This window comes from Hordeum vulgare, chromosome 2H (assembly GCF_904849725.1).
Source record: "Hordeum vulgare subsp. vulgare chromosome 2H, MorexV3_pseudomolecules_assembly, whole genome shotgun sequence".
NCBI classification, from domain to species: domain Eukaryota; kingdom Viridiplantae; phylum Streptophyta; class Magnoliopsida; order Poales; family Poaceae; genus Hordeum; species Hordeum vulgare.
The window spans coordinates 539245376-539271787 of record NC_058519.1 but is presented as its reverse complement, the minus strand read 5'-3'; the positions used below and the strand labels follow the sequence as shown (position 1 = coordinate 539271787).

General features: G+C 44.4%; 1 protein-coding gene across 2 annotated transcripts; it reads left to right on the top strand.

Moving 5' to 3' along the window:
• Window positions 1–25695, top strand: LOC123427096 (eIF-2-alpha kinase GCN2). 2 transcript variants are annotated; one of them, XR_006622364.1, is made up of 31 exons: window positions 1–176; window positions 893–964; window positions 1055–1114; window positions 1188–1293; window positions 2194–2298; window positions 3253–3720; window positions 4326–4457; window positions 4567–4653; window positions 4751–4837; window positions 4947–5043; window positions 5589–5706; window positions 14214–14268; window positions 14362–14528; window positions 15130–15317; window positions 16109–16257; window positions 16388–16637; window positions 17107–17365; window positions 17485–17581; window positions 20860–20940; window positions 21073–21129; window positions 21318–21449; window positions 21527–21613; window positions 21832–21940; window positions 22025–22161; window positions 22902–23006; window positions 23779–23867; window positions 23965–24067; window positions 24142–24264; window positions 24818–25058; window positions 25146–25440; window positions 25536–25695. XR_006622364.1 is itself a non-coding variant. In XM_045111052.1 (30 exons), exons 1-29 carry the CDS (start codon window positions 58–60, stop codon window positions 24926–24928), a joined length of 3750 nt encoding a protein of 1249 aa, XP_044966987.1. In that variant the 5' UTR covers window positions 1–57; the 3' UTR covers window positions 24929–24957; window positions 25146–25695. The 2 variants fall into 2 exon arrangements, 1 of the variants encoding a protein (XP_044966987.1); XM_045111052.1 differs by having other exon boundaries at window positions 24818–24957; window positions 25146–25695.
• The last annotated feature ends 717 nt before the right edge of the window (window positions 25696–26412 follow it).

The window sequence follows — 26412 nt, the reverse complement described above, 5'->3', positions numbered from 1 at the left end:
CGCCGCTGCAGCCACCCCCTCTTGTCCGGCGCTGCCTCCCGCGCGCGCTCCGCTCCGATGGGGCACAGCGCGAGGAGGAAGAAGAAGAAGGGCGGCGCTGGGCGCAAGGCGGCCAAGGACCACGCCGCGCAGCTCGAGGGCGACCAGACCGCGCTCACGGACGAGCTCACGGCGCTGTAAGCCCCCATTGCACCAGCCCCAACCCCGCCGATTTCGTGCTGCGCCCCTGTTCGGCTTTTCATGTTTTCGGCAATCTGCGAACCCAGTGTTGTTCAGCTATCTCTGCTTGAATGCTAGTTCGATAGCATGTGGTGCACATATCGAGTTAACCCCTGCCTGTGTCCCCTATATATGAGATGCTGGAGGTAGCATTACCTTTTGTTTTTGGAACTGGATTGCTGTACTGACAGTCACAGATGGGTTACACGCTCTGATGATCTTACGTTGTCTAATATGCCAGTGTTTTGGAGACTACAAAGCTTGGGTTCCTGTAGAATATTTGCTCATTGTATATGTTTACGTGCCAAGTATATAGATTGTAAAGTACCATTTTATTGCTCTGTTCCTGATGACTCCATGGTGGGTGGTCCTGAGTCTGCAGGTGCCTAATTTTTTGTCGATCGCCATCTCTGTTTGTTATAGCGTACTTTTGGTACTTGTTCTAGCTTTATTGTTCTCTGGTTGCTTTGTGATCATTAGATTTGAATTATGGAATGTGGAGCATTATCCAACTGTTCGATACAGAATTTCAGGGTGGACTGAATACTGACAAGTTATAATTGACTTACTCTGCAAGTTGTCGTCAAGAGCACTGAAAAAATCTAGTCCCTCCCTAATTGTTATGTTGTTTTGGTTATCTGATCCTAATGCCACCTTTTGGTATATCAATCAGGGCTGCAATTTTTCTTGAGGACTTCAAAATAACTTCACAATCACCTAACACCCGATTTAGCATATGTATCAGGTATTGTCTTATGTGACCCCAAACATACTTCTAAATGTATCACTATGTATTTGACCATCTAAAGTTTCTACATCAATGAATAACATACAGGCCTTACTCTGACGGCATGGGCTTTGGAGATTTAAATGTTTCGGCTATTCTTGATGTAATGTAAGTCTTTTTGTTTAAGAGACGTTTTGTGTGTTTTGCACTTGATGACATCTGTCTTTTGATTATAATACAGTTGCTTTGCTGGTTACCCCCACAAGTGCCCAAAGTTGCGAATCATACCCGAGAAAAACTTGTCTAAAGAAGATGCTGATCGGTTACTTTCCCTTCTTTCTGACCAGGTATTTTGAGTTCATCTGAATTATTACCTATTACTTTTGGTTGAATCCTTTGATTGAGAACAGTTGAGTGCCCACACGTTGGAGCGGATCAAAATATATCATGGCCAATTTAAAGTTCGGAATTAGTTTTATGGCAAGGACCAGCTCAGGAGATAAGGCCTTGTTAAAAAAAAGATGGATAGGGTATGTTTATAGTTTCCTTAGGATTTTTGGTGTGGGCGATTTACATGGTGTAGTCATTCGCTGTGGGGTTTCTTAGCTGAATGTAGACAAACACACCACTTATCACCAATTGCCCCTTTAACTTCTGAGGGAGACAACTTAATTTGATGCGGTACAATGGACACATGACTCTAACGGCAAATAAATAACACAACTAACTGAGCACATACTTACTAGCGCTATGAGCCTTGACAGCGAAAAATAGAGACTATAACAGAGACATGGCCCTTAACAGTAAGTGAATATAAGAAGCCTCGCTCAAGTTCTATGGTTTTATGGGCTTACGCTCGTATTGTTATTTGGTTTGCTTCTAAATATCATTTTCATTGAACCGTTGTTAGTACTGGAACTTTGGTGCTGCAAAATAATGAGAGAGCGCAGACTTTGCATGAGCATGCTGTTGTTAGTTGCTTGTGTTCAAACGGTAAAGCAGTTTACGTGCCTCTCCTGGCAAGTACTAGAGTAGCTTCCGAAAGCTGAGTACCTTAGTAAGTTAGTAGTATGCCAGTCAAGAAAACCAGTTTAATCTAGTGTCAAAGATAAAATTTCTGTCCTCACTATTATCTTATTAAGCCCAAGTTTTCCTTATTAGACAACTATCAAAATGTGATAATTGCTTTTCCTTGGTATGTGCATATACTAAGCACCTTCGATTCGTCTGTTGGTGTTTGTTTTCAGGCAAACATTTATTCCAGAGAAGGGCGTGTTATGATTTTCGATTTGGTAGAGGCTGCCCAAGAATTCCTTTCAGAAATTGCTCCAGCTGCTGATTCATCAAGTACTGTAAGTCGATTTCATGGCATTCATTAGAATACATAACATGTAGTTTGTCGCCCTCTTCATTGTTCCTGTGCATTGTCCTTTCCTCATGATGACATTAATTTGCTTTCATAAAAGATAATCAAGATTGCGCTGTAAAAAAAGGTAATCAAGATTCATCTGTTTCCTGGCCATTTCTGTTGACCTAAGATCCAATTGATATCTTCTCTTCTCATGCTCCTAGCGTTCTTGAGAAAGTAGACCGGTTGGCTTTTCTTGTTTAGTTCGGTCAGGTTTGCTGAAGTTGCATTTAACTTGGGATTATAGGTTATCTATCACCTTCACTGGTTGATGCTACACTACAAATTTTTGATATGCTACCCTTCTACTTTTGACTCATTTGGTCAGCTAATTTCATCATGGTTACTTCACATGTTACTTGGTAATTAGTGCACCATGTTTTGTTATATATATATTGTGAGAACTTGTGGTAATCCTCTATTTCGCATTTTGTGTAATCTTGAACTCATGCAGTAGCTCTTTTTTTTAGAACATGCAAACCACTGCATGTCTATATACTCCCTCCGTCCGGAATTACTTGTCGCGCAAATGGATAAAAAAGGATGTATATAGAACTAAAATACATCTAGATACATCCATTCTTTTGACAAGTATTTCCGGACGGAGGGAGTAGTAGATAGAAAGAAATGAGGTCTTAGAGACTGACAAGCCATAGCAGAAAAGGACCACCAGACGTACTCATGCAATAATAACTCTATTAAGGTACTTGATTAGTACAGTTTAAATATATAATCTATTGCCTCTGCTACACATTGCAATCTGGCATAATTTATCCTAGGATTTCATGTATGGGATTACTTGTTTTTCCGCTTCATCACTGGATAACTTTATTCTGTTTATTTATTGAGCTTTAGCATAAGAAACATATCTTAGGAGGCTTATTATCCTATATTGCAGGCTCCTCACTTAGGTTCAAGTACAGTACAGGAAACAACTGATGCAGATGTGAAAGCTACCCTTGACAGCAGTCCTTACCCTGGAATCTTTTACATCTACAATTCATTCGATTTGTATAGTCAACTATATGATGATAATAGTTGGCAAAGGCAAGGTTTCGATCCTACAACTGATAATGCCAACAAAAATATTGGATCTCAAGTCAATTCAAATGTTATAAGCAAGAGGAAAACAGTGAATGAAAAATCCCGTTTTTCAGCTGATAAGGTCAATGCTGCAAAAAGTTCATCTCAGGATAATTCTGAACAGCAGCATGCCATGAAGCTGGGTGTTGTACGGGAGGTAGTTCCAAGTTTACCTGTTGTTGCAGAGGAAACTGATAATGACAGCAAAACTTTGTCCACAAGCAACGGAGGAGGTATGGCAGATACTCCAGAGAGGAGTTTCAGCAGTGTACATGAATCCGAGGTGATAAAACAGAACTTCTATAGGTTCTTGGTGTTTCACAGTTTTCCTTTTAGTACATCATGACATATGGTTCACATATTCACAAAAAAGGAGTTGTTTAAATATTCACAAAGAAAAGGAGTTGTTTATTTGAAGGACAGTCTGATTTGAGGAATGCTGTTCTGGAGAAAGAGAAAACTGTATAATAATGCGAGATTTTGAAGGAACTCTTTATGATCTAAGTTGTACATGAACATTCAAATTTTCTTTTATCCTAGTACTTCTTTTCATGGCTTTGAATTCTGTGTTATAATATTTTGTTCTACTTTCGGTCTTTGTCTTTTATTGGTATTTTTTTATGCTTTTCTTTTCGGTAAATTGATAGCACTAGCTTACATTTTCCATCAGGTGTCAAATTTTATTCCTATAAAACAAATGTTTATTTGATGCTTTGCCTTTTTTGGGGTGAAACTAGATGGTTTACTAGAAAACTTCTGCAGCGCTGCTCCTACTTTATTACTTGTACTACCTTTCTGCTTACTTTTGAATGATTACATCTACACTGATATACTGAAATGAGTCATCCAGCATGCTGAATCTGACGGCATATTTGTTAATACTCGTAGGACTCTGGCCTTGCAGATGAAGGTTGGAATGATGAAGATTCTGCTCCAGACTCTGGCTCTTCAAATGCACCATCTCATGTTTCAGACATGTTTGATGATGCTTCGCAAAATAAGAAAAGGGATTTAATTCTGGTATTTGTTTTGCATACATATTTGTTTCAGTGAGATTTTCTCATCCCTTTTTGAGCAGGATTTTCTACTTGAGTAATGAGTTAATGACCATGTTTGGTACCCTCATTAGGTACACTTGCTTCGGTTAGCCTGTGCGTCAAAAGATTCTCTTTCAGCTGCTTTGCCAGTAATATCATTGGAGTTATGCAACATAGGGGTGTGTCAATGTAGTATAGTAATTTATGTTTCCTTGTCGATTTCTCTTTATCACATTTCCTAGTTAGATGATTTACATGTTATTTTCTGTTAACCAGGTTCTTTCTGAATGGGCTAAGCAATTAATTTCTGAATCTCCTGCTGTTTTTGGGGAAACTTTCGATCATGTTTTTGGGCAACAAATGGTATGCCACACCTGATACTGTTCTGCTAACTCATGATTTACTTCTACCAATACTGATGTGGCGTTGATCGTTTCTAATTGCTATTTGGCTTTCTGATGACATCAAACAGATATCTTCGGAGTGCTCTCTATTTTGGAGGGCTGACAATTCATCGTCTAGGCCAAACTCCCGTTATTTGAATGATTTTGAAGAGCTCCGTTCACTTGGTGAGTGTCTTGCTTCCGCTTGATACCGTTCTGCGTACTATCTCAGAATGGACCAATCGTTTACCACATTCCTGGATAATTGGATGTTGGATAAGCACCAATTACTGTGTTCTGTACTGTGCAAATGAGGTTCTACTACATGATACTTTCTAAAAAGTTTTAAACATGATTTAGACCAAAAGGTAAGGGATTCATGAGAAGTTCTGACACTTATCGAGCTTGCTTATTATAGGCCTTAGGTTTTGGCTTCAGGTGCTTAATCTGCTCAATATTTCACACTAAGTGACTAACACTAGTGGTGCTGGCTTGTTCCGTAATCACTTTTTCATTTGGTATGGTAAGTAAGACGGTTATGCTAAGATAGTAGTTGATAGTTGTATAAGTTATGGATTGATGATGTCCTATGTCCCCAAATGTTACTCATTGCAGAGTGGATTAGTATGTATTAAAGGCATGCACCTTATCATTTGTTTTATTGGGACGCACTAACTAAATGAATGTATTTTCATGGATTAGTATAACTCCTAAGAACTCATTTGTGACAGGTCAGGGGGGCTTTGGCCGTGTGGCATTGTGTAAAAACAAGCTCGATGGACGCCAATATGCTGTAAAGAAGATACGCCTCAAGGATAGAAGTCCTCAAGTGAATGAAAAGATTCTCAGGTTTGGATGTCCCTGATCTTGTTCTTTTAGTTGAGATTTGTTGTCTCTCTATCCTTTTCATGTGCATATTTGCAATTTTACTTGCTAAATAGTGGATCTTTATTGCACCCAAGCACATCTGCTTCTTAAAAGAAGAGTGACCATTTGCACTAAAAGGCACCATTTTGCACTTTTGTCGACAAAATGTTGGTTTGTATTCTTGCACAATAAATAGACAAGGGATGAAGGGTTATTTTTTTTCCAATTATATGTGTACCCAATTTGACTATTTTTGTGCAGGGCAAAATGCATTTGTCATTTTTTTCTTTGCAAAAGTTTGCAAGTGCACATAATATTCCCATATGTGCATATATGATTTTTTGTGGGTTGTTTGAAATGCATTTCTTTTCTTGCCTGAGAGCAATTGCTGGTTGTTAACCAATGTTGATGAGTTAGGCAAAAAAACTTGACAATTTCACTGTTCCTTGAGATAAATTATTGGAAGGATTACACAGAGTACAAACATGCTCTATAACTTGTTTGGTAATAAGAAGTATATACTATATTGTCCTACACTCCAAGTCCATATAGCTCTATATGTTTTCATTTCAGTTCCTTGATGTTGATAATTGGTTAGTAGCAAAGTATTACCTCCGTCTGAAATTACTTGTCTTAGATTTGTCTAGATACAGATGTATCTAACACTAAAATGTGTCTAGATATGAATGTATCAAGACAAATCTAAGACAAGTAATTCGGGACGGAGGGAGTAACCGTTATGTACTAATCTAACTCCATCATTGTCATTCCCTATCAGTGAGTTGTTATAACTTTTGTGAATTTAATAAATACCCTAATTTACCTGTTACTCCCTTTGATCCCTACATAAGTTGTTTTTGGACATGAACATGGTCTCTAAGGTGACACTTTGACCATCAGTTTCTGTGAAATTTGTTGCTTCATATAATAAATAAATGTGCATTATGAGAATATGTTTGATGATGGATCTGGTAATGTCATCTTGGCAACGTTTGTATTTAACTGTTATATTCACGGTCAAAGTAAAAAATGTTGGCACATATTAGAATGACCCGTGTTTCGATTTTCAGTGGGATTTATACTTGATCCGCTTAGCTAGTTGGAACGCAGGGTGCATGATGGGTAAGTTACAAGAGTTAGTTGATACAACGGTGAGGAGAGGTGTTGATATCCTATGCATCCAAGAAACCAAATGTGAGCGACAAAAGGCGAAGGAGGTGGAGGATTCTGGCTTAAACCTGTGGTGCGCGGGAACAACTACAAATAAAAATGGAGTAGGCATCTTGATCGACAAGAGCCTCAAGTATGAAGTGTTGGACGTCAAGAGGCAAGGGGACTGGATTATCCTGGTCAAGCTAGTCGTTAGGGACTTAATTATCAGCGTTATCAGCATGTATGCTCCGCATAGAGTTCTAGGAAGGCCTGGAGGAGATGGTTACACTGTACCTATTGGACAGAAGCTCTTCATAGGAGACCTCAGTGTCCACATGGGTACATCTAACAAAGGCTTTGAAGGGGTGAATGGGGGCTCTGGTTATGTCAGCGGGAATCAAGGGTCGAAACTGCCTTCTAAGCATTGGGGTCAATTAACCCCAATGAAAGTAGCAAATCCTTGACTAACTTAGTACATTACTATACATTTATAGAAGATGACCCCGTTGTAATAAACATGACCCCTTAAACTTTTTTCCAGCTTCGTCCTTGGCTAATGCCCTCTTTAGAAAGAGAGAATCCCATCTAGTGACTTTTTGTAGTGGTCAACACTCTAGCCCGATTGATATTGTCCTCGAGAAGACAAGTGTGCTTGCCTAGATTCAAGGTCAGACCTGGAGAGAGTGTTGTCCCTCAACATAAGCTTATGGTGGCTGATTTCCGTTTTCGGATTCGTGTCCAGCGGGATAAGCGCACCAAAGTAGTAGCTAGAACAAAGTGGTTAGCAACTCAGTCTATCAAGGAGAGGATTATCAAGGACGGCCTTTGGGAGGAAGGAGGTGATGCAAACAATATGTGGATGAAGATGGTGACTTGCGTTCGGGAAGCAAAATCAAAGATACTTGCTGGTGGAAGGATGATGTCCAAAAAGCTATTAAGGAGAAGAAAGGTTGTTGCAGACGTCTACACCTTGATATGAGTGCGGACAACATATAGAAGTACAAGGTGGCAAAGAAGACAACAAAGCGAGCTGTGAGTGAAGCAAGGGGTTAGGCGTATGATGACCTCTACCAATGTTTAAACACGAAGGAAGCCGAAAGGGACATCTATAAGATGGCCAAGATCCGACAGAGGAAGGCGAGGGATGTCAACCAAGTCAAATGCATCAAGAACGGAGCAGATCGGTTTCTGGTAAAGGACAAGGAGATAAAACATAGATGGCGAGAGTACTTCGACAAATTGTTCAATGGTGAGGAGAGTTGTACAACTCCTTTGATGATACAAACAAATGTTTTGTGCGACGAATCTAGGAGTTTGAGGTTAGGGAGGTTTTAAAAAGTATGAGTGGAGGCAAGGCGATGGGCCTTGATTGTATCCCCGTTGAGGTGTCGAAAGGCCTTGGAGGCATAGAGATAGTATGGCTAACTATGCTTTTCAACCTCATTTTTTGGTCAAAAAAGATGCTCGAAGAATGGAGGCGGAGTATATCAGTACCAATCTTCAAGAACAGGTGGATGTTCAAAGTTAGTAGTAATTACCGTGGGATTAAGCTGATGAGTCATACAATAAAGCTATGGGACAGTCAATGAGCACCGCTTAAGAAGAATGACAAGTGGGACAAAAAATCAGTTCGGTTTCATGCCTGGAGGTCGATCATGGAAGCCTCCTGGTACGACAACTTATGGAGAGATACAGGGAGCAAAAGAAGGACCTGCATGTGGTGTTCATTGACTTGGAGAAGGCCTACGCTAGCCTGCTCAGATACCGCGGCATGTCATGTGGTAGGCCTTGAAGAAACACGAAGTACATTACCTTCATCAAGGACATTACGATAATGTTGTGACAGGTGTTCGAACAAGTGATGGCGACACTGATGACTTTCTAATTAATGTAGGACTTCACCAAGGGTTAGCTTTGAGCCCTCATCTTTTTGCTTTGGTGATGGATGAGGTCATAAGGGATATCCAAGGAGGTATTCCATGGTGTCTGCTCTTTGCGGATGATGTAGTGGTGCTAGTCGGACGGGGGTTAATAGAAAGTTACAGTTGTGGAGACGTACTTTGGAGTCAAATGGTTCTAGGCTTAGTAGAACTAAAACTGAGTACATGAGGTGCGGCTTCAATACTACTAGGCATGAGGAGGAGGTTAGCCTTGATGGGCTGGTGGTACCTCAGAAGGACACCTGTTGATATTTAGGATCACTGCTGCAGAAGGATGGTGATATCGATGAAGATATGAGCCCTTGAATCAAAGCTTGATGGATGAAGTGACGCCAAGCTTCTGGCATCCTTGGTGACAAGAGAGCGCCTCAAAAGCTTAAAGGCTTGTTCTATAGGATTACAATTCGACCTGCTATGTTGTATGGCTTTATGGCGTAGGCTGCTGGCCAACTAAAAGCCGACATGTCCAACAGTTAGGTGTACAAGAGATGCACATTTTGAGATGGATATGTCGTCACACAAGAAAAGACCGGGTTTGGAATGATGATATACGTGATAGAGTTGGGGTAACACCGAGTGAAGAGAAGCTTGTTCAACATCGTCTGAGATGGTTTGGGCATATACAACGCATGTCTTAGAAGTGCCAATGCATAGCAGACGGGTAGTGTGTGTTGATAATGTCAAGATAGGTTGAGGCAGACCAAACTTGACACGGGAAGAGTCCGTTAAGAGAGATCTGAATGATTGGACTATCTTTTTTTTTTCAAGAAAATGCAAGAAGCGCTTGCGTTTCGTTTCATTGAAAAGGTGGGAGATTACATGCCTCCTAGGAGGTGATAGTTACAAGGCCAGTTCGTCATCAATGGACGTCCCAGGAGGCGGGCAGCACAACTCTCAACCCTTGTGCCCCAACTTGTGCCCAACATTTGGCTTCTACTTTGATCCTATCAACTAATGCTTCTATCGAGGGTCTCGCGTTGTTGAAGACACAATCGTTCTGCTGTTTCCAAATTATCCAGGGGACAAGCATTGTGATGGATTATAGAGCATTGTGGAGTGCGGGCGGGGTTTTCTCCTTCGCTCGTTGCCACCAGTCATGCAAGGTAGGCTCGTTACCTGGTGGTTGCACTAGTATGTGCGTCCAGTCCAGAATGGTGTGCCAAGCTTGCTTGGCCAATGGGCATGCTAGAAGCAAGTGGTGGATTGTCTCTGGCTCTTGGTCGCAGAGGAGGCACTTCGGGTGGTGCTACAGGCCGCGTCGGGCAAGTCTCACTGCCGTCCATCAGTGGTCTTTGTTGGCGAGCCAGTGAAAGAATCTGACACGGGGCGGCACCCAACCCTTCCAGATGAGCTTCCAAGAGGGGCAGCGAGTGGATCCCTGGAATGTGGCAACGTAGCAAGACTGCGTTGTGTATGTGCCGCTGGCCGTCCATTTCCAAAGCAGCCGGTCGGGCTCGGTCGAGAGGGCGAATTGTTGGGCAGCTTGCCAGAGTAGGAGGTACTAACCTATCTCGTGTATCCCGAGGGTTCCTCGGATGTCGTGGGCCCATGCGTTCCCGTGGAGGCCCTCTGCCACCGTTCTCGTTCTACGTCGCCGCTTTGGGATGCATTGGTATAGCAGGAGGCAATTTCCCGGACTGATTGTCCATGTATCCACCGGTCCTCCCAGAAAAGGGTTGTCAATCCGTCGCCAAGGGCCATACTGGTGGATGCGAAAAATATCGTACTCTCCTCCTTCGTGAACTGTAGGTCTAGTCCTTGCCATGCCCTTTCGGTGTCCGTGCGGGCAAATAACATCCATTGCAGCCGAAGCGCCAGACCTGTGCGCTCCAGATCACGGATCCCAAGGCCACCGTATTCAACGGGCCGACGGGTGTGGCGCTAGTTGACATGACAGTGCCCTCCGTTGGCAGTGGCGCGGCCGGCCCGAAGAAATCCCCGTTGTAGTTTCTCGAGCTGTTTTATGGTCTTCTTTGGAGGGGCAAAAGCGACCAACTGGTGGATTGGTGTTGAGCTTAGAACAAACTTTACCAGCGGTAGTCGTCCAGCTTTGTTCATGAGCCATGCCTTCCATGCCTCATCGAATCGACGAGGGGCTGCAGCTGGCAGCAGTGGGACGACGGAGCGTCAGCGGGATGCCCAGGTAAGTGATAGGCAATTCGGCCACCGGCCATCCCAGTTGAGTGATCATCGTTGCAGTGTCGGGGTTACCATGGATGATGGTAGCTGAGCTCTTGGCGTAGTTGACTCTGAGCCCGGTTGCTCTGCCAAACAAGGTGAGGATCCCCTTGATGGCAGCCACGTCGTCCTGCGTGGCGTGGCAGAACACCCTGACATCGTCGGCATAGAGGGAGATCGCCGGAATGTCGCGTCTGTGGTGGAGCGGGCGAAGTATGCTGCACTCATGGACGCGTCGAATGAGGCGGTTGAGGGTGTCCACGACGAGCACAAAGAGCTGTGGGGACGTCCACGGCGGTGGACACCGTGGACACCCTCAACCGCCTCATTGCGGTGGACGCGCCGGATGGGGAGCAACTGTTGTGGCCGAGCGGCCGCGTCGCGGTGTGAAATTGAGCGGCTGCCACGGTTTTCTCCTTGGGGTAGGCAGGGCTGCGTTGATGTGCTTCGTGGCAGCTACGAGGAACTCGTCCAGAGTCCAGCTGCGTGAGGTGGCAGCACGTCCACGACTTCGACGGAGCGTGATCGACGGTGAGGCGAACCTCCCGGTTGCAGATTGGCACGGGCCCTGTCGCACGCCAGTTGGTGTTTGCCCATTCGACGCGAGCTGGTGTGGGTTGGGTCTCGGAACACTGCAGGATTCTGACTAGGGTGTGGGGTTCATCTGCAGAAGGGGCCGGAGTGGATTCCGTCTCGCATGCAGCGGGGTTGGCCTCGGAGGCAGTGGGGTTGGCCACAGGGGCTAGTTGCATCTCCCTCTGCACCTCATCGGGTTCGAGTGGCCCGGGTGGCTCATCTGATTTGCATGGCCCAGCTGCAGATGCTGGCGTGCAGTAGACATCGCTTTGCCCCGACATGATAAGTGGACCTGCTGGCTACGAGTGTGGCACTGAGCTGAGTACAACCAGCTCCCGACAATCCATCGGATGGGACGAGCCAGGTGTGGGGCTCGCGTGATCCGCCTCGGCTGTGCATCTCTCGGTCCGGTTTGCAACCAGTGGCGAGTGGCCAGCTGGCCCCGAGCCTGCAGTGGCCTCCCACACCCCTTTGGTCAAAGTGGGTCTTTGGCAGTCTCCTTCGCCACGTTCCTGGGAGTCTCTGTGGCTTGTGCAGCTTTGGTGGTCTGGTCCACTGCCGCGGCCTGCTTTTGCTTTCCTCCGCCCCTTCCTTTTTCGGCAATGCGACGAGCTCCCGTGGGCCCATGCTGACCCGGCCATGGGGCCATGCCCATCGCTTTTGTGGTACGGGCGGCGGGGCAACCACGCCGGCGGGCGCCGACCATGAGTTGGCGATGGCAACACCATTGGAACGGGTGGCTCAATTCCCAGCACACCACAAGGGTGCGTCCATGGCCATGCCGTCAGCGCGGCCCTGAGGTTGCATGTCCGTACGGCGGCGCTTGCGGCCACGGTGGCGCGTCCGCCCTTGGCCCGGGGCGCGATTCTGGCCATTCCCCTCGCGCGTGCCATCTCCTCCATTCCCTGCGGCCGACTAGCCGTCGAGCTGTGGTGTCCTGCTCGGCACGACCAAAGCGAGTGGGGGTTTGCTCGACAATCTCCAGAACAGTGGCTCTTTGGATGTTGTCCGGGCAATGTGTGCGTCCTGCTAGCCGGAACATGGCCATGTCGGCCCGGGAGCGTGTGTTGGGGTGGAGGCACTCGATCCAGCAGGACTCTCCAAGGATGTGCTCGGCAATGGATAGATGCCAGGTCTAGGCAGGGATGCCTCGGAGCTCAAGCTCAACACTGAACTCAAACACACCAGAGCCGGCATAGGCGAGCTTGCTCCAGGGTCGGATGGAGAGGGAGAAGCGTGGCGAGTTGATGAAGTGGTTTCCGTCCAACCGACGTCTGGTGGTGTGAGTACTGAACAGGATCGGGAAATCCTCGGGGTGATGGGCATGCACGGTGAAGTCGCCATCGGCAAGGTCGAAGGTGTTGAGGAGCACGTCGGAGACCTCGGCGCACGACACGCGTGGCCTGTTGCCGGTGATGGAAGCGACCATCGCACGGCTCAGGACCCGCTCGGCCTTCTCCATCTCGACAGAGTGCGCCATGATCACTCTGACCGGCTCTTGCCCTTGCGCGGCCGGCGCGCGAGCCAGTCTGGTGACTGTGGCTGGTGGGGCTTGGACAGGAGCGCACTCCCGAACGGCCGGTCCGACGCGCTCCCGGGCCGCAGGTGCGGCGTGGCCGGTGGTGCAAGAGCGCGAGTCGTGGCCGGGGACGAGGCACTGCCTGCACCTGATGTCATTCGTGCAATCCCTCACCCGATGATTGGGATCGAGGCAGCGGAAGCAGAGTCGAGCGAGTTCCTCCGGGGAGGGGCTGCGACGTCGCTGCGGTTGCGGGCTGGGTGTGGCCTCCTGGCACGGACGGCGATAGCGGTTCTTGCGGCGAGGTTGCTGGTACCCCTCAGCATCGACAGCATCGGCCTGGACACCGCCGGCGACCCGATGCACTTCGGAACGAGGGCCGAGGCAGGTCGATACGTGTGGCCAGCGGGGGTCGGCGGCCCGTGGAGCGGGGGGCGTGCATGGCGCAGAGAGGGGCTGGGCGGCCGACGGGGTGCGCGACACGTCGAGGACTCGCTTCCCGAATCCGACCAGCGGCCACCAGAGGACACACGGTCGCCAGAAAGGATCGCTCGGGGCTCGACAGGGTCAGCGTTTGCAGACGCCATGGCCAGGGAGGGCTGGGGGCTTAGGAGGTGGGTCACCGTCGGGGGTTCTGCGGCGGCGAGGCTGGGAAGGTGGGCTGCCGTCGGGGATTCGACGGCGGCGAGGCTGGTGGGGGGCTTGGTCAGACAGGTGGAGCGGGAGGGAGGGAGCGGAGCGGAGCCATCGAGATTCCTGAATCCTTGCTTGTGTAAATGAATGATTGGAATATCACCAAAGAACTAGCCATGGACAGGTGTGCGTGGAAGTTAGCTATCCACATGCCAGAACCATGACTTGCTTTACGAGATCTTATGGGTTTCAATTCTAGCCAACCCCACCTTGTTTGTGACTAAAAAACTTTGTTGTTGTTGATTCACGGTCAAAGTCAAGAATGTTGCCACAGATTAGAATGACCTATATTTAGATTTTCAGAGGGATTTATACTTGGTATACTTGTAGTAGTTCAACAAGTCTTTTTTGCTTAATTTATCTACTGTTTTTTCTAGCATTTCTGCTCTCTTGTTTGATGTATGTAATTGATATTTTGATGAGGTATTCAGAGAAGTTGCCACACTTTCACGACTGCAGCATCAGCATGTTGTTCGTTACTACCAGGTAAATATTTTTATACATATGTTTTTTCCTTTTATTATGTTCAAGTTTAGGAGATCATACAATTATATCTCACCTCTGTCTTTGTGATACTAGGCATGGGTTGAAACTGAATATGGTCAACATCATGTTGTGAACAGCGGGGGGTCACGCACTGCTGAGAGCTCTATGTATAGTTTCGACGAGATCAGCTTATCAGATGCAGGTGCTGGAAATAAGCAGGAATGCACGTACTTGTACATCCAAATGGAGTATTGTCCTAGGTATGTTCATTATGCAGTTAGTGCACTAGGCAAGTTTTATTGGAACACAGGGTCTAAAGCTGCTCTTGCTTTATTATGGTGAAACTACGGTAGTGTACAGCAATTGAAAGAAACCGGAGTACCTGGAACTTCAAATAACCTTCACCAAGGAAAGCTGTGCTACTGTTATCTCTAAAGAAACGAGTGATTTATATGAGGAGTCATGTCCTATATGCAGACCTAGTCGTAGATTGAATTTTGTTTCAGGAGCTCAGGCAGGCAGACTTTTCATGGTTGGGCATTGCTAAGGTTCACCTGTAAGCTTGATTGCTGACCAGACAGCTTTTAGTGTAGTTGTTTTACTTTACACTCACTTTAGGAATAATAGAAGTTAACATTTTCAGAATAAACAGACTAGACATACAATAATAAAAGGGTCAATTGTAAACTTCTAAGCTGGGTCATGAGCAAGATCTTTGGCCCGAGAATTCAGATTGGTGGGACTATGGACTACCCAATCATTCTGTTTCTATATTTTGGTCATTTAGTGACACCATAATGTTACCTATGGTATTGATAACGGTTTCTCTTTACCTAACTTTGTTTTTTGTGTTGTTTTCAGAACCCTGCGACAGGACTTTGAGACATATAGTTCATCTTTCAATGTCGACCATGCATGGCACTTATTTCGACAAATCGTGGAAGGCCTAGCACATGTTCATAGTCAAGGCATCATACACCGGGACTTGACACCTAGCAACATATTTTTTGATGTGCGCAACGATATCAAAATTGGAGATTTTGGTCTTGGTAGGTGAACTTTCTATTTATATCCGGAACTGACATTTCTTTGCAGTCGGTTGGCTTTCTATTTTCATTTTCAATGGTATTTACTGGTTAAGCAACAGAGGGCAGGCTGGCGCAGTGGTGAAGTCGTCCCCACTTGTGCCAAGAGGTCCTGGGTTCGAATGAGCCTCCTGCATTGCACTTTGCAGGGGTAAGATTAGGTTCCTATAATCCCTCCCCAGACCCCACCTTGTGTGGGAGCTTCTATGCACTGGGTCTGTCCTTTTTTATTTACTGGTTAAGCAACAAATCATGTGGTTTCATAGATATAGTTATTGGCAGTATTTTATTTCTTCCTGGAGTTGTGATGTTGATAGGTTGGATACTGTCATCTCGACATGAAGTGTTAAGATGACGTACAAAGTTACCACTTCAGTCTTTTCTCTCCAGCATATTGACATTTGTATATTGAATGAACCCACAGAATAGTTCAGATGTTAAATTGTCATGATTATTTTGTCAGAATTCTTGGGGTTTGACATCCTGAATTGCAGATATTTTCTACTCCTTCCATCCCATAATATAAGTCTTTTTAGAGATTCCAATATGGACTACATAGGTAGCAAAATGAATGAATGTACACTCTAAAATACGTCTATATACATCCGTATGTAGTCCTTATTGAAATCTCTAAAAAAGACTTATATTTAGAAACTGAGGGAGTACTTAGTAGTTAATTGCCCTATTTTATGTGAAGTGTAACTCTAGGTTAGTGAGGAAAGTTTGAACTGACTTCATTTTAATCATTTTTTCAGCCAAATTTCTAAAGCTGGAGCAGCTGGATCATGACCAATATATTCCTACTGAAGGAATGGGCGTTTCAATGGATGGAACAGGTCAAGTAGGTACCTATTTTTATACTGCACCGGAGGTAGAACAGAAGTGGCCACAGATAAACGAAAAGGTCAGAGTAGACTTCTAATTTGTTCATTTAAAAAAATTAAGAAATAGATATATCTTTGTTGATAATATCAACTTAATACCAGTTGTAGTATTATCTAAACTTCTTGGGGTTTTATCTTGGTTATTTTCAGGTTGACATGTACAGTGCGGGTGTTATATTCTTTGAGCTTTGGCATCCATTTTCAACAGCAATGGAAAGACATCTTGTTCTCACTGATCTTAAACAGAAAGGCGAGTCTCCAATATCATGGTCAACACAATTTCCTGGTCAATCAAATCTATTAAGACGCTTGCTGTGTCCAAGCCCGTCCGAACGTCCATCTGCGATTGAGCTTTTGCAAAATGACTTGCCTCCTCGGATGGAGGACGAGTGGTTAAATGGTAAGCTTTTGGCTTTTCTACATTAACATTAGGTCGTACCATTTGAAGAACAGATCATGAGGCGATGTTTTAAGTTTCTTCTATATTGTGTAGTAACACGCACTGGAAGCACTGGACTGCGTGTCTTTTTGTATTAAGAAGAGCACCGAAGCGGCGCAAAATTTACAACTGGTGAAAAAAAAACTTTACTAGGGCAACACAGTTGCCCAAATATGAACTGTGCTTTGTACTTTGTTGATTTCCTGACTGCAATTGCACTGCTCAAAGCCTCAAACATGGACTGTTTGTCTGCTCTATGGTGCTCGTTTGTATGCTCTGTAATTTAATAAATTGGTAGATATTATTATCATCACGGACCTTTCAGGCAACTTGTTTCAGCCTTTTTCTTGTGTATGGATATTGAATATATTTGAAGTGTCAGTTCAATCTTTTTTTACTTATTATGTCTGCCTTTGTCCACTTTATGCAGATGTACTTAGAATGATACAGACACCAGAAGACACTTACGTTTATGATCGAGTTATATCTACAATATTTAATGAAGATCGACTGGTCGCCAAAATGCAATGTCAGCATGAAAGCAGTAAAAAATCCACTTATAAAAATGATAACAGTGAACTCTTGGATTCCATTATTGAGGTTAGCAAAGAGGTTTTTAAGCGACATTGTGCTAAAAGGTTCCAGATAACACCCTTGCATACATTGGATGGGAAATTTACTGAAAATAGGTGTGTTTGAATTCTAGTCCACTTACCTTATGAATATTTAATGTACGTAGAATAGAAACTAGTGATTGTTCCATCACAACTACTCTGTGCTGACATTTATATTATTTGCAAATTTGTAGTGGAAAGACAGTGAAGATCCTAACGCAAGGAGGAGAGATGCTAGAACTTTGCTATGAGCTGCGAACACCATTTGTTATGAACGTTGCTGCTAACCAGGTCTATAACAAGTGACACACTTGTTTTTTTAGTGCAATAGCCCTTATTTAATTGTGTGAGTGTGTGTATGCCTTGATTGGTTACATCACATTTGCTCCCAACTTTTAGATCTATTTCTTTTATTTCTTATTTCCTTTAGAAGTAGGGTGGGTGTTGTGTAGGGGAATTGATCTGGAAATCAGGGTTGGGATGGAGTGATAGGGGAACTTGGGCACAAACTTGATCAGGGTAATTGATGTCATGAGAATCGATCAGAAATAGAAATCGAGATGATACCGAGAAAAGATAAAACCAATCTGCCTGAGTTAGAGAGCAGGAGTTGTTGGTGCGGTGGGAAGAAAACCTAGGGCTCTGATACCATGTGAGGAAGTATGCAAATGTGCAACTTGTATTTCCACAAGGCAATAGGTCGATAGCAACTTGTATTTCTATAAGGCCATTGGCTGATAGCAACTTGTATTTCCATAAGGCCATAGGCAAACCCTTTATACAATGGGCATACTACACAACTAACTCATGGAAAGCATATACAACTCTTTAACAGTTTCTGGAATGGAAATGTTTCTAATGAATGGTAGTAAACCATTTGTTCCAGACTAGTGTAGTAAATTTGAATGTGCGTCTTGTGTATTGGTTTCACTCTTTCACTTTAAGAGATTTAAGAGATTGCTAGTGAGTACAATGATGTATAGCTAACAGCGAATACTACAACAACAACAACAAAGCCTTTAGTCCAAAACAAGTTGGGGTAGGCTAGAGGTGAAACCCATAAGATCTCGCGACCAACTCATGGTTCTGGCACATGGATAACAAGCTTCCACGCACCCCTGTCCATGGCTAGTTCTCTGGTGATTTTCCAGCCCTTCAAATATCTCTTTATGGACTCCTCCCATGTCAGATTCGGTTTACTGTGACCTCTTCTGACATTATCAGCACGCTTTAGCCGTCCGCTATGCACTGGAGCTTCTGGAGGCCTGCGCTGAATATGCCCAAACCATCCCAGTCGATGTTGGACAAGCTTCTCATCAATCGGCGCTACTCCAACTCTATCTCGTATGTCATCATTACAGACTTGGTTCTTCCTTGTGTGGCCACACATCCATCTCCACATGCGCATCTCCACCACACCTAACTGCTACACATGTCGCCTTTTAGTCGGCCAACACTCAGGACCATACAACATTGCGGGTCGTACCGTTGTCCTATAGAACTTGCCTTTTAACTTTTGAGGCACTCTCTTGTCACAGAGAATGTCAGAAGCTTGGCGCCACTTCATCCATCCGGTTTTAATTTGATGGTTCACATCCTCATCGATATCCCCATCCTTCTGCAACATTGACCACAAATATCGAAAGGTGTCCTTCTAAGGCACCACCTGCCCATCCAGGCTAACCTCCTCCTTGTGCCTAGTAGTACTGAAACCGCACTTCATATACTCGGTTTTAGTTCTAATAAGTCTAAAACCTTTCAATTCCAAGGTTTGTCTCCATAGCTCTAACTTCCTATTGACCCCCGCCCGACTATCATCGACTAGCACCACATCGTCCGCAAAGAGCATACACCATGGGATATCTCCTTGTATATCCCTTGTGACCTCATCCATCACCAAGGCAAAAAGATAAGGGTTCAAAGTCGACCCCTGGTGCAGTCCTATCTTAAGTTGTCGTACCAAGAAAATGGCTTCCATGGTCGACCTTTGTCGGCGTTCTGGGAACGGGGGTACCCAGACTTGCCTGCCTGTGGCCCAGGGCTGGCCCACTTCATCGACCAAACACAACCAGGCACGGTACCACTCGGGGCAAGGCCCTCACGAGGGCCCGAGCCTCGTGAGGAGGAGCAACATCAAGACCCGCAGGGGGCCTCTGCAGGACCCCTCTAGAGTGGTGGATATTCCGAGGCGAGACCCGGCCTCAGGAGTCAAGGATGACGCGGGGAAAGGACAGACGAGCAGCGGATTGCAGGATGGTGCAGTTTCCCCTTTCGTGCAAAGGAGGGAAGGACGTACGCGGGTTCCCAAAGCATCTTTCAAAGGTTTCTCTTTCGGTGCAACAAGACCATCGCCGCCCGCCAGCAGGACAGACGTCATCCCTGGACCCGTCCTTGCAGCGCTGGGAGCCACTTTGCAGGCGAAGACCACCTTTGGACAGGGGGAGCATGTTCCCCTGTTCCCCTTTAAAATTGGCCGTTGTGGGATCCCTTCCCGCCCTTGCGATAAGGGAAGAGGACCCGGGCCGCTGCTATATATAGAGGACGACCGATTCATTCATTCGCTCTCTGGCACCACACGAAGGCTACCCAGCCTCCGGAGGCCCACGAACACTGTACTAGTTCATCCACCAACCTCCACGAGAGGCAATCCACCAAAGCAGGAGTAGGGTATTACGCTTCTCAGTGGCCCGAACCTGGGTAAACTGCCGTGTACTGTGTCTTCCTCACCATCGAGTGAGTTCTCTGTCATCCCCAGCGAGTAGCGAGTTAGGTGAGGCGAGCCCGCGAGAGATCTTCGTACACGCCCCTGAGTTCGAATCTTTAGGGTTTTGCGGAGCCCGAAATCCGACAACCTTCCACGCATGAAACCAAACTGATTTTTGGTCACGCTTGTCATTCTTCTTAAGCGGTGCTCAATGACTCTCTCCCATAGCTTCATTGTATGGCTCATCAGCTTAATTTCGTGATAATTAGTGCAACTCTGAACATCCCCCTTGTTCTTGAAGATTGGTACTAATATACTCCATCTCCATTCTTTTGGCATCTTGTTTGCCCGAAATATGAGGTTGAAAAGCTTGGTTAGCCATACCATCGCTGTCCCCGAGGCCTCTCCATACCTTCATGGGGATAAAATCAGGGCCCATCGCCTTGCCTCCTTTCATCCTTTTTAAGGCCTCCTTAACCTCCAACTCCTAGATTTGCCCCCACAAAGCGCCTACTAGTATCATCGAAGGAGACGTCTAGTTCAATGGTAGAGCTCTCACTCTCCCCATTAAACAACTTGTCAAAGTACTCCTGCCATCTATGCTTAATGTCCTTGTTCTTCACCAGGAGCTGATCTCCTCCATCCTTGATGCATTTCATTTGGTCAACATCCCTCGTCTTCCTCTCTCTGATCTTGGCCATCTTATAGATGTACCTTTCTCCTTCCCTCGTGTCTAACTGATGGTAGAAGTCCTCATATGCCCGACCCCTTGTTTCACTCACAGCTTGCTTAGCAGCCTTCTTGGCCATCTTGTACTTCTCTATGTTGCCTAACAGCGAATACTATTTTACACAATTACTTGCAGTTATCATCATGTAAGCGTTATGAAATATCATGGGTTCACAGAAGAGCAGTTGGCCATTCAACTCCTTATCGTTTTCTTCAGGTAATGTTCTATTTATATAATTATTATTTACTGTCAAGCTGGATTATAGCCATATCTTTCTTTGTCTAACTTTCACTGTCATGAAATCGTTTCCAGATTCCTTCTCTAAGATTATGTTCATGTCTTTTTTAGGGTGATTTTGACATCATTGGAGGTTCTTCACCAATAACACAGGCCGAAGTTATCAAGGTAATACATTTTCATGTTGCATCATTTACCTTGTTTCTTTGACTGCATTTTGCGGCGATCTTACATTCTTTATATTATGTTTCATTTGCAACAATGCATTTTGAAGTAGGCATTTATCTTGGATTTTTTTAAACATTTAAGATGTACTTTTGTGTTGTGACATAAACAATTACTCCATGCAACCATAGGTAGCTTTGGACCTTGTGAGACGTTTTTACAATTCGAAGGCAATAGTTATTCGACTGAATCATAGCAAACTCGCTGAAGCAGTTTGTTCCTGGGCAGGAGTTCCTCAGGAACGAAGACAGAATGTTGCTGAGGTACGCTATTTTGCCTTAACAGTTTCTATAATTTGCGGAATGATTTTAGCTGATACCTATCCTATCTTGTTGTTCAGTTTCTATCTTCTACTCTTGTTCAATATTGCCCAAACAAGGCGGATCGTAAGTCACAGTGGAGTTTCATTCGAGGGCAACTATTACAGGTATAACCTGCTCCATGAGTAGGAAGTGTAAAGTTTGTTCATAATTCACACACTTCATTAAATGTGTCACAAGTTATGTTGTGTGTTACATTGTGTTCTGTGAATTGAATATTCTAGTTATTTCTGTGAGTCTTGTAGTTACACACCTGAACATCATAGAAGAGACATTATGTGGCTAATAATTTTCAGTGTTTAAGCTAATTTATTGAATGGACCAGGATCTTCGTCTTTCTGAAGAAGTTGTTGAAAAGCTACATAAAGCAGATCAGCGGTTTTGTGGATCTGCAGATCTAGTACTTGCTAGATTAAGAGGGACCTTTTTCTATGGTAATGGCTGCTCTTACATTTCTTAACATAGCTCCTTACACTAGGAATTTCTATGATGGCATCATTGTGTGTTTCCTGTTGTAGATAAATCTGCTTGCAAGGCTCTTGATGATCTCTCCACATTCCTTAAATGTTTGAGGGTATGGTCAGTTGAAGAACATATTGCTATTGATGTACTTATGCCTCCTTCAGACTATTACTACTCAGATATGTTTTTTCAGGTGATGAACTGTAACTTTATTTCTTTTCTTTTCTGGAATTCTAAAGCATTGGTGAACAGTCTGATTGCATCTTTGGAGAGAATTCTTTTTTTAGTTCTCATGATATGCAGTATAGGCTGTACATCATTCTCGTCTTATATTTACCGTAATGTAATGAGAATATGGTAACGGGAATAAATAGTACTGTATTTTTCTTCTCAATCTCAACATTTGTTAAGTTCAGTCACCTAATTTGAAACATGATGTGTTAATATGCGCAAAGCATACCTTACTGCTTGATGACATAATATCTTATTAGTCATCAGTATAGCAATACAAAGTACTCCCTCCGAAGCGGCGCTTTGGGCCAAAGCCGGCGCACAAGGCCTCAAAGCCGCGATCCCACAGACCTGGGATGTCCACTGATTTTCTTTCCTGACCCTGTAACTACCTCCTAGGAGGATTGTAACTTAAACCCCTATCTTTTCAATGAAACGAAACGCAAAAGTCTTTTGCGTTTTCTCGAAAAAGTACTCCCTCCGTAAAGAAATATAAAAGTGTTTAAATCACTAAAGTAGTGATCTAAACACTCTTATATTTCTTTACAGAGGGAGTACTGTATTATTCCTAATCCCAACATTTGTTAAGTTCAGTCACATGGTTTAAAAGATGATATGTTAATATGTGCACTTACTGTTTGATGAAATAATATCTCATTAGTCATCACTATGGCACACACGACTAACCATGTTTCATCACAGATCTACTCAAAAGAAGGCAGTCCTGCGTCGAGTTCCCATGAAAAGTTGCTTGCTGTTGGCGGGCGATATGATATGTTGATGGAAAATGCTTGGGATAAGACACATGTAAGTTGTACTTGATGCTACTGTAGGCTTGATGGGAACTTGAAAGAATTAACAAAACTGTTTGCAATAACAAGTAACTACATATAGATGGCAAAGATTCCTTGATGACATCTTAAATCTTTCAACCCCCTTTTATTCCATACTCACCCATCGAAGTAGATTTGCTAGGGAATGGATGTACATGACAGAAGAGTGCTTTACCACTGGACCAGCTGTTCTATTGTGCAACTCTGTCACCAGCAATGTGATGGGAGGTGTACATAACTCTAATTCTTCCTTTAGCACTGATGTCCTGATAAGGAGGCTTCTGGCCTGTGTTTCAAAAAGATGCAAAGGAGATGAGTCATGAGATGGAACTTTTGTGGCATTAGAACTGAAGGTGTGACTAGGGGGTACATAGCATAACTTTGTACAAACTTTTCGCTGGCCACCAGATGTTAAATGGGGAGAAGTTCAAAATGTGAAAGAAGTAGACCCAGAGACTTTTCTCAAGTTATCTGTACCGTAGCCACCCCCTAGATACACTGTTTGTTTTGATAGGAAGCTGCTCACGCCATATGATAAATAACATTTTGACCTCATCTGCTTAGAAACTCACTCTGCAGTCTCAGAACATGACCTTTAGACATTCAAATGCTGGTGATTCCTTAGAACGAGAAAACAAAGGAGTTATATAATTGTTATTACCACAATATTTCCCCTGTGAATGCTTATCATGTGATCAAAATGAAGGACTGTCAACTGATTAACTTGTATTTGATAACCTGCACAGAAAACCAAACCCCCGGGTGCTGTTGGTGTGAGCATTGCACTTGAGAAATTCCTACCTAATAATCCTTCATCTGACGTTGGGTTGCCAAGGTTGCACAACTGATCATCTAGCTGTACTGCATTTCACATCCCCCTTTAATGGGTCACTGAGATTTCTTTAGATGCGCTAATATTTTTTGGACATCAGGATTGAAAATAGCATCAGTGTACTAGTCTGTTCAAAGGGCGGCGGCGGACTCTTAAACGAACGCATGGAACTTGTTGCAGAACTTTGGGAAGCTAACATAAAGGTGAATTCTACAGAAGCCTTGCAGATTATATATATAATATTTTCAGCAAGTGCTGATAGATTTACTATTATTAGGCCCAGTTTGTTCCTCAGGAAGACCCAAGTCTTCAAGAACAATACGAGTACGCCAGTGATCATGACATCAAATGCCTTGTGTTTATCACTGAAGCAGGTCTTGCGCAAACTGATCTTGTGAAGGTAAATATGTTGAGGTTATTTGACCTTATTCTATTTTTACACTGTTAAGAAGTGGTAGCTTATGATCGTCACAAAATAAAAATAGGCTGTGACATGAATACCAGAATGATGTGCACTTATTTACATTTGGACCATGTGCTTGTATTGTGAGTACAAATCTTAAGAAAAGATCAAATCTGGTTTTACAGTTGTGCCTGTTTCTTGACCGTACCTTCTTGGACTTCTTGAGTGCCGTGTACGAATAATTTCAACATCTTTTTGGAAGCATTGGATTTTTTTTCTTTATTTTGGATAATCATTGTGTTTGCTGGGTTCCATCTGAAAAATCTATTACATGATATGTTTTCTGCTGTCCATCTATTCTAATGTAGTACGGAGGCACACTAAAAACATCATGCAAAATACTGAAAAATTTAGGGTAGATGCAAACTTGACCATTGATATGTCTATTTCGACGAGGAAAATTAACGTCAAGGAAAACCACGGATTGTTCTACCTGCACTTGGTTCAGGAAATTACTAATGTTTCTATGCTTTTATTATCTTCGGTTCAGGTTAGACATCTCGATGCAAGAAAGGAGAAAGATGTTGAAAAGGAAGAAATTGTGAAGTTCCTGTCTGAAGCAATATCTTTACAGTTCAAAAATCCTACAATCTGGAGCTGATTGGCAGTCTGCTCCTAAGTGAATTTCAGGTTTGCTATTCCAAATGGTCGATCAATATCAGACTTTTTATCTACCTATCCTGGATATGACGAAAAAGACCTGTCCTGGATATAATCTTTCCTATGGCCGGGTTAGTTTCCATTATGTTCTCGAGTTCCACCTTTTCTGCAGCTGAACCAGTTTGTGGTTACTGGTATTTTTCTCTTTGAACTTCCAGGTGAAAGCAGTGTTGCCTTGCCAAACATTTTCACCTACACCAAATTGCAGGGTGACTGGTGGCTTTGTTCAATCTTGGTTATCCTGGAGCATTGGCCAAGATTGATGGCTTGGTGTAATCCTGATTGTCCTGGAGCAGTATTGCGGTGAATGCAAGCTGACGGGTAGCTGTTTTAAGGCAATCTTGGCTGCTATTATGTGGATAGCTAGTTGGTGCAGAGTTACTTCTGCGATGTGATCATGGAGCTGGAATGCTGCACAACGTTCTTGTTGATAGTGGAACGGCTGTGCTACAGGTTCACCCAGTTATGCCCTTTGCAAAAAAATTTGCTTCAAATTCTTCTACAAGGCAGTCTTTTGCATAGTTCAAATTGTTTACGATCATGTACAGGCCAATTTTCCTTCTTTGATGCTCGTAGGAAATGCCCAGTTTTGCAACTGGCTTAGCTTGGAGAAGACAAGCCAATGCAGTTTTGCTACAATACCGGTCAAAGTAGAATGTATGTAATCTGTTATCTGTGCACAGTGCGAAAGAGCATCACTTGATTCAACTCCAGTGTTTCCGTCACTGTGCGAAGTACCAACCCAGCATGAGAGGCCGGCGTCGTGACGTTGACGTTACTCTTTGCGGTTGTCACCTCCCGTTTGAGCCCTTTGTCAAACTGAACACCGCATTGATTAGGTAAAGCTAGCCACTGCAAGGACCATTCCAGTAGTTCTTGTTCTTTATTCGCACTAGACGAGCACTGCTCGCCTGCCCGCTGGAAATTCACGCCATGTACTGCGCGATGCACATGGAATGCCACCATTCAAGAAAGAATCTATCGCCCTCCCAAGTCTCCTCCTACACTATTAAGCTAACCCAGCATGTCCAAACGATTCTTAGCACGGGGATTAATCTACCAAATCCATGCACGCGCATCGCGAACAACAGGTCAGTTCCGGTCGAGTGCCACTCATTCAGGCTCCATAAACCATAATACAGCGGCACGGATGAGCTGCAATCCAGTGAAGCCCGAGCCGAGCCAGCTGCAGTTCGTGCATCTACCCGCGGAATTAGAGGGCGCCGGCCTGTCGGCGGTTCGGCACGTGTGGAAGCACGCACATCTGCCGTGGATGTCCGATCCGACGGTGAGATCGCGGGCGACGGTCGACGACCGAGATCCGCCTCCGACGGTACAGTGGGGACTGCTTGCTCCACGCGGTTTCGGTTGACCTGTAGTTTTCTTGGCCTTTCTTTTCTCTCCCTGTGTTAACTTGAATATGAA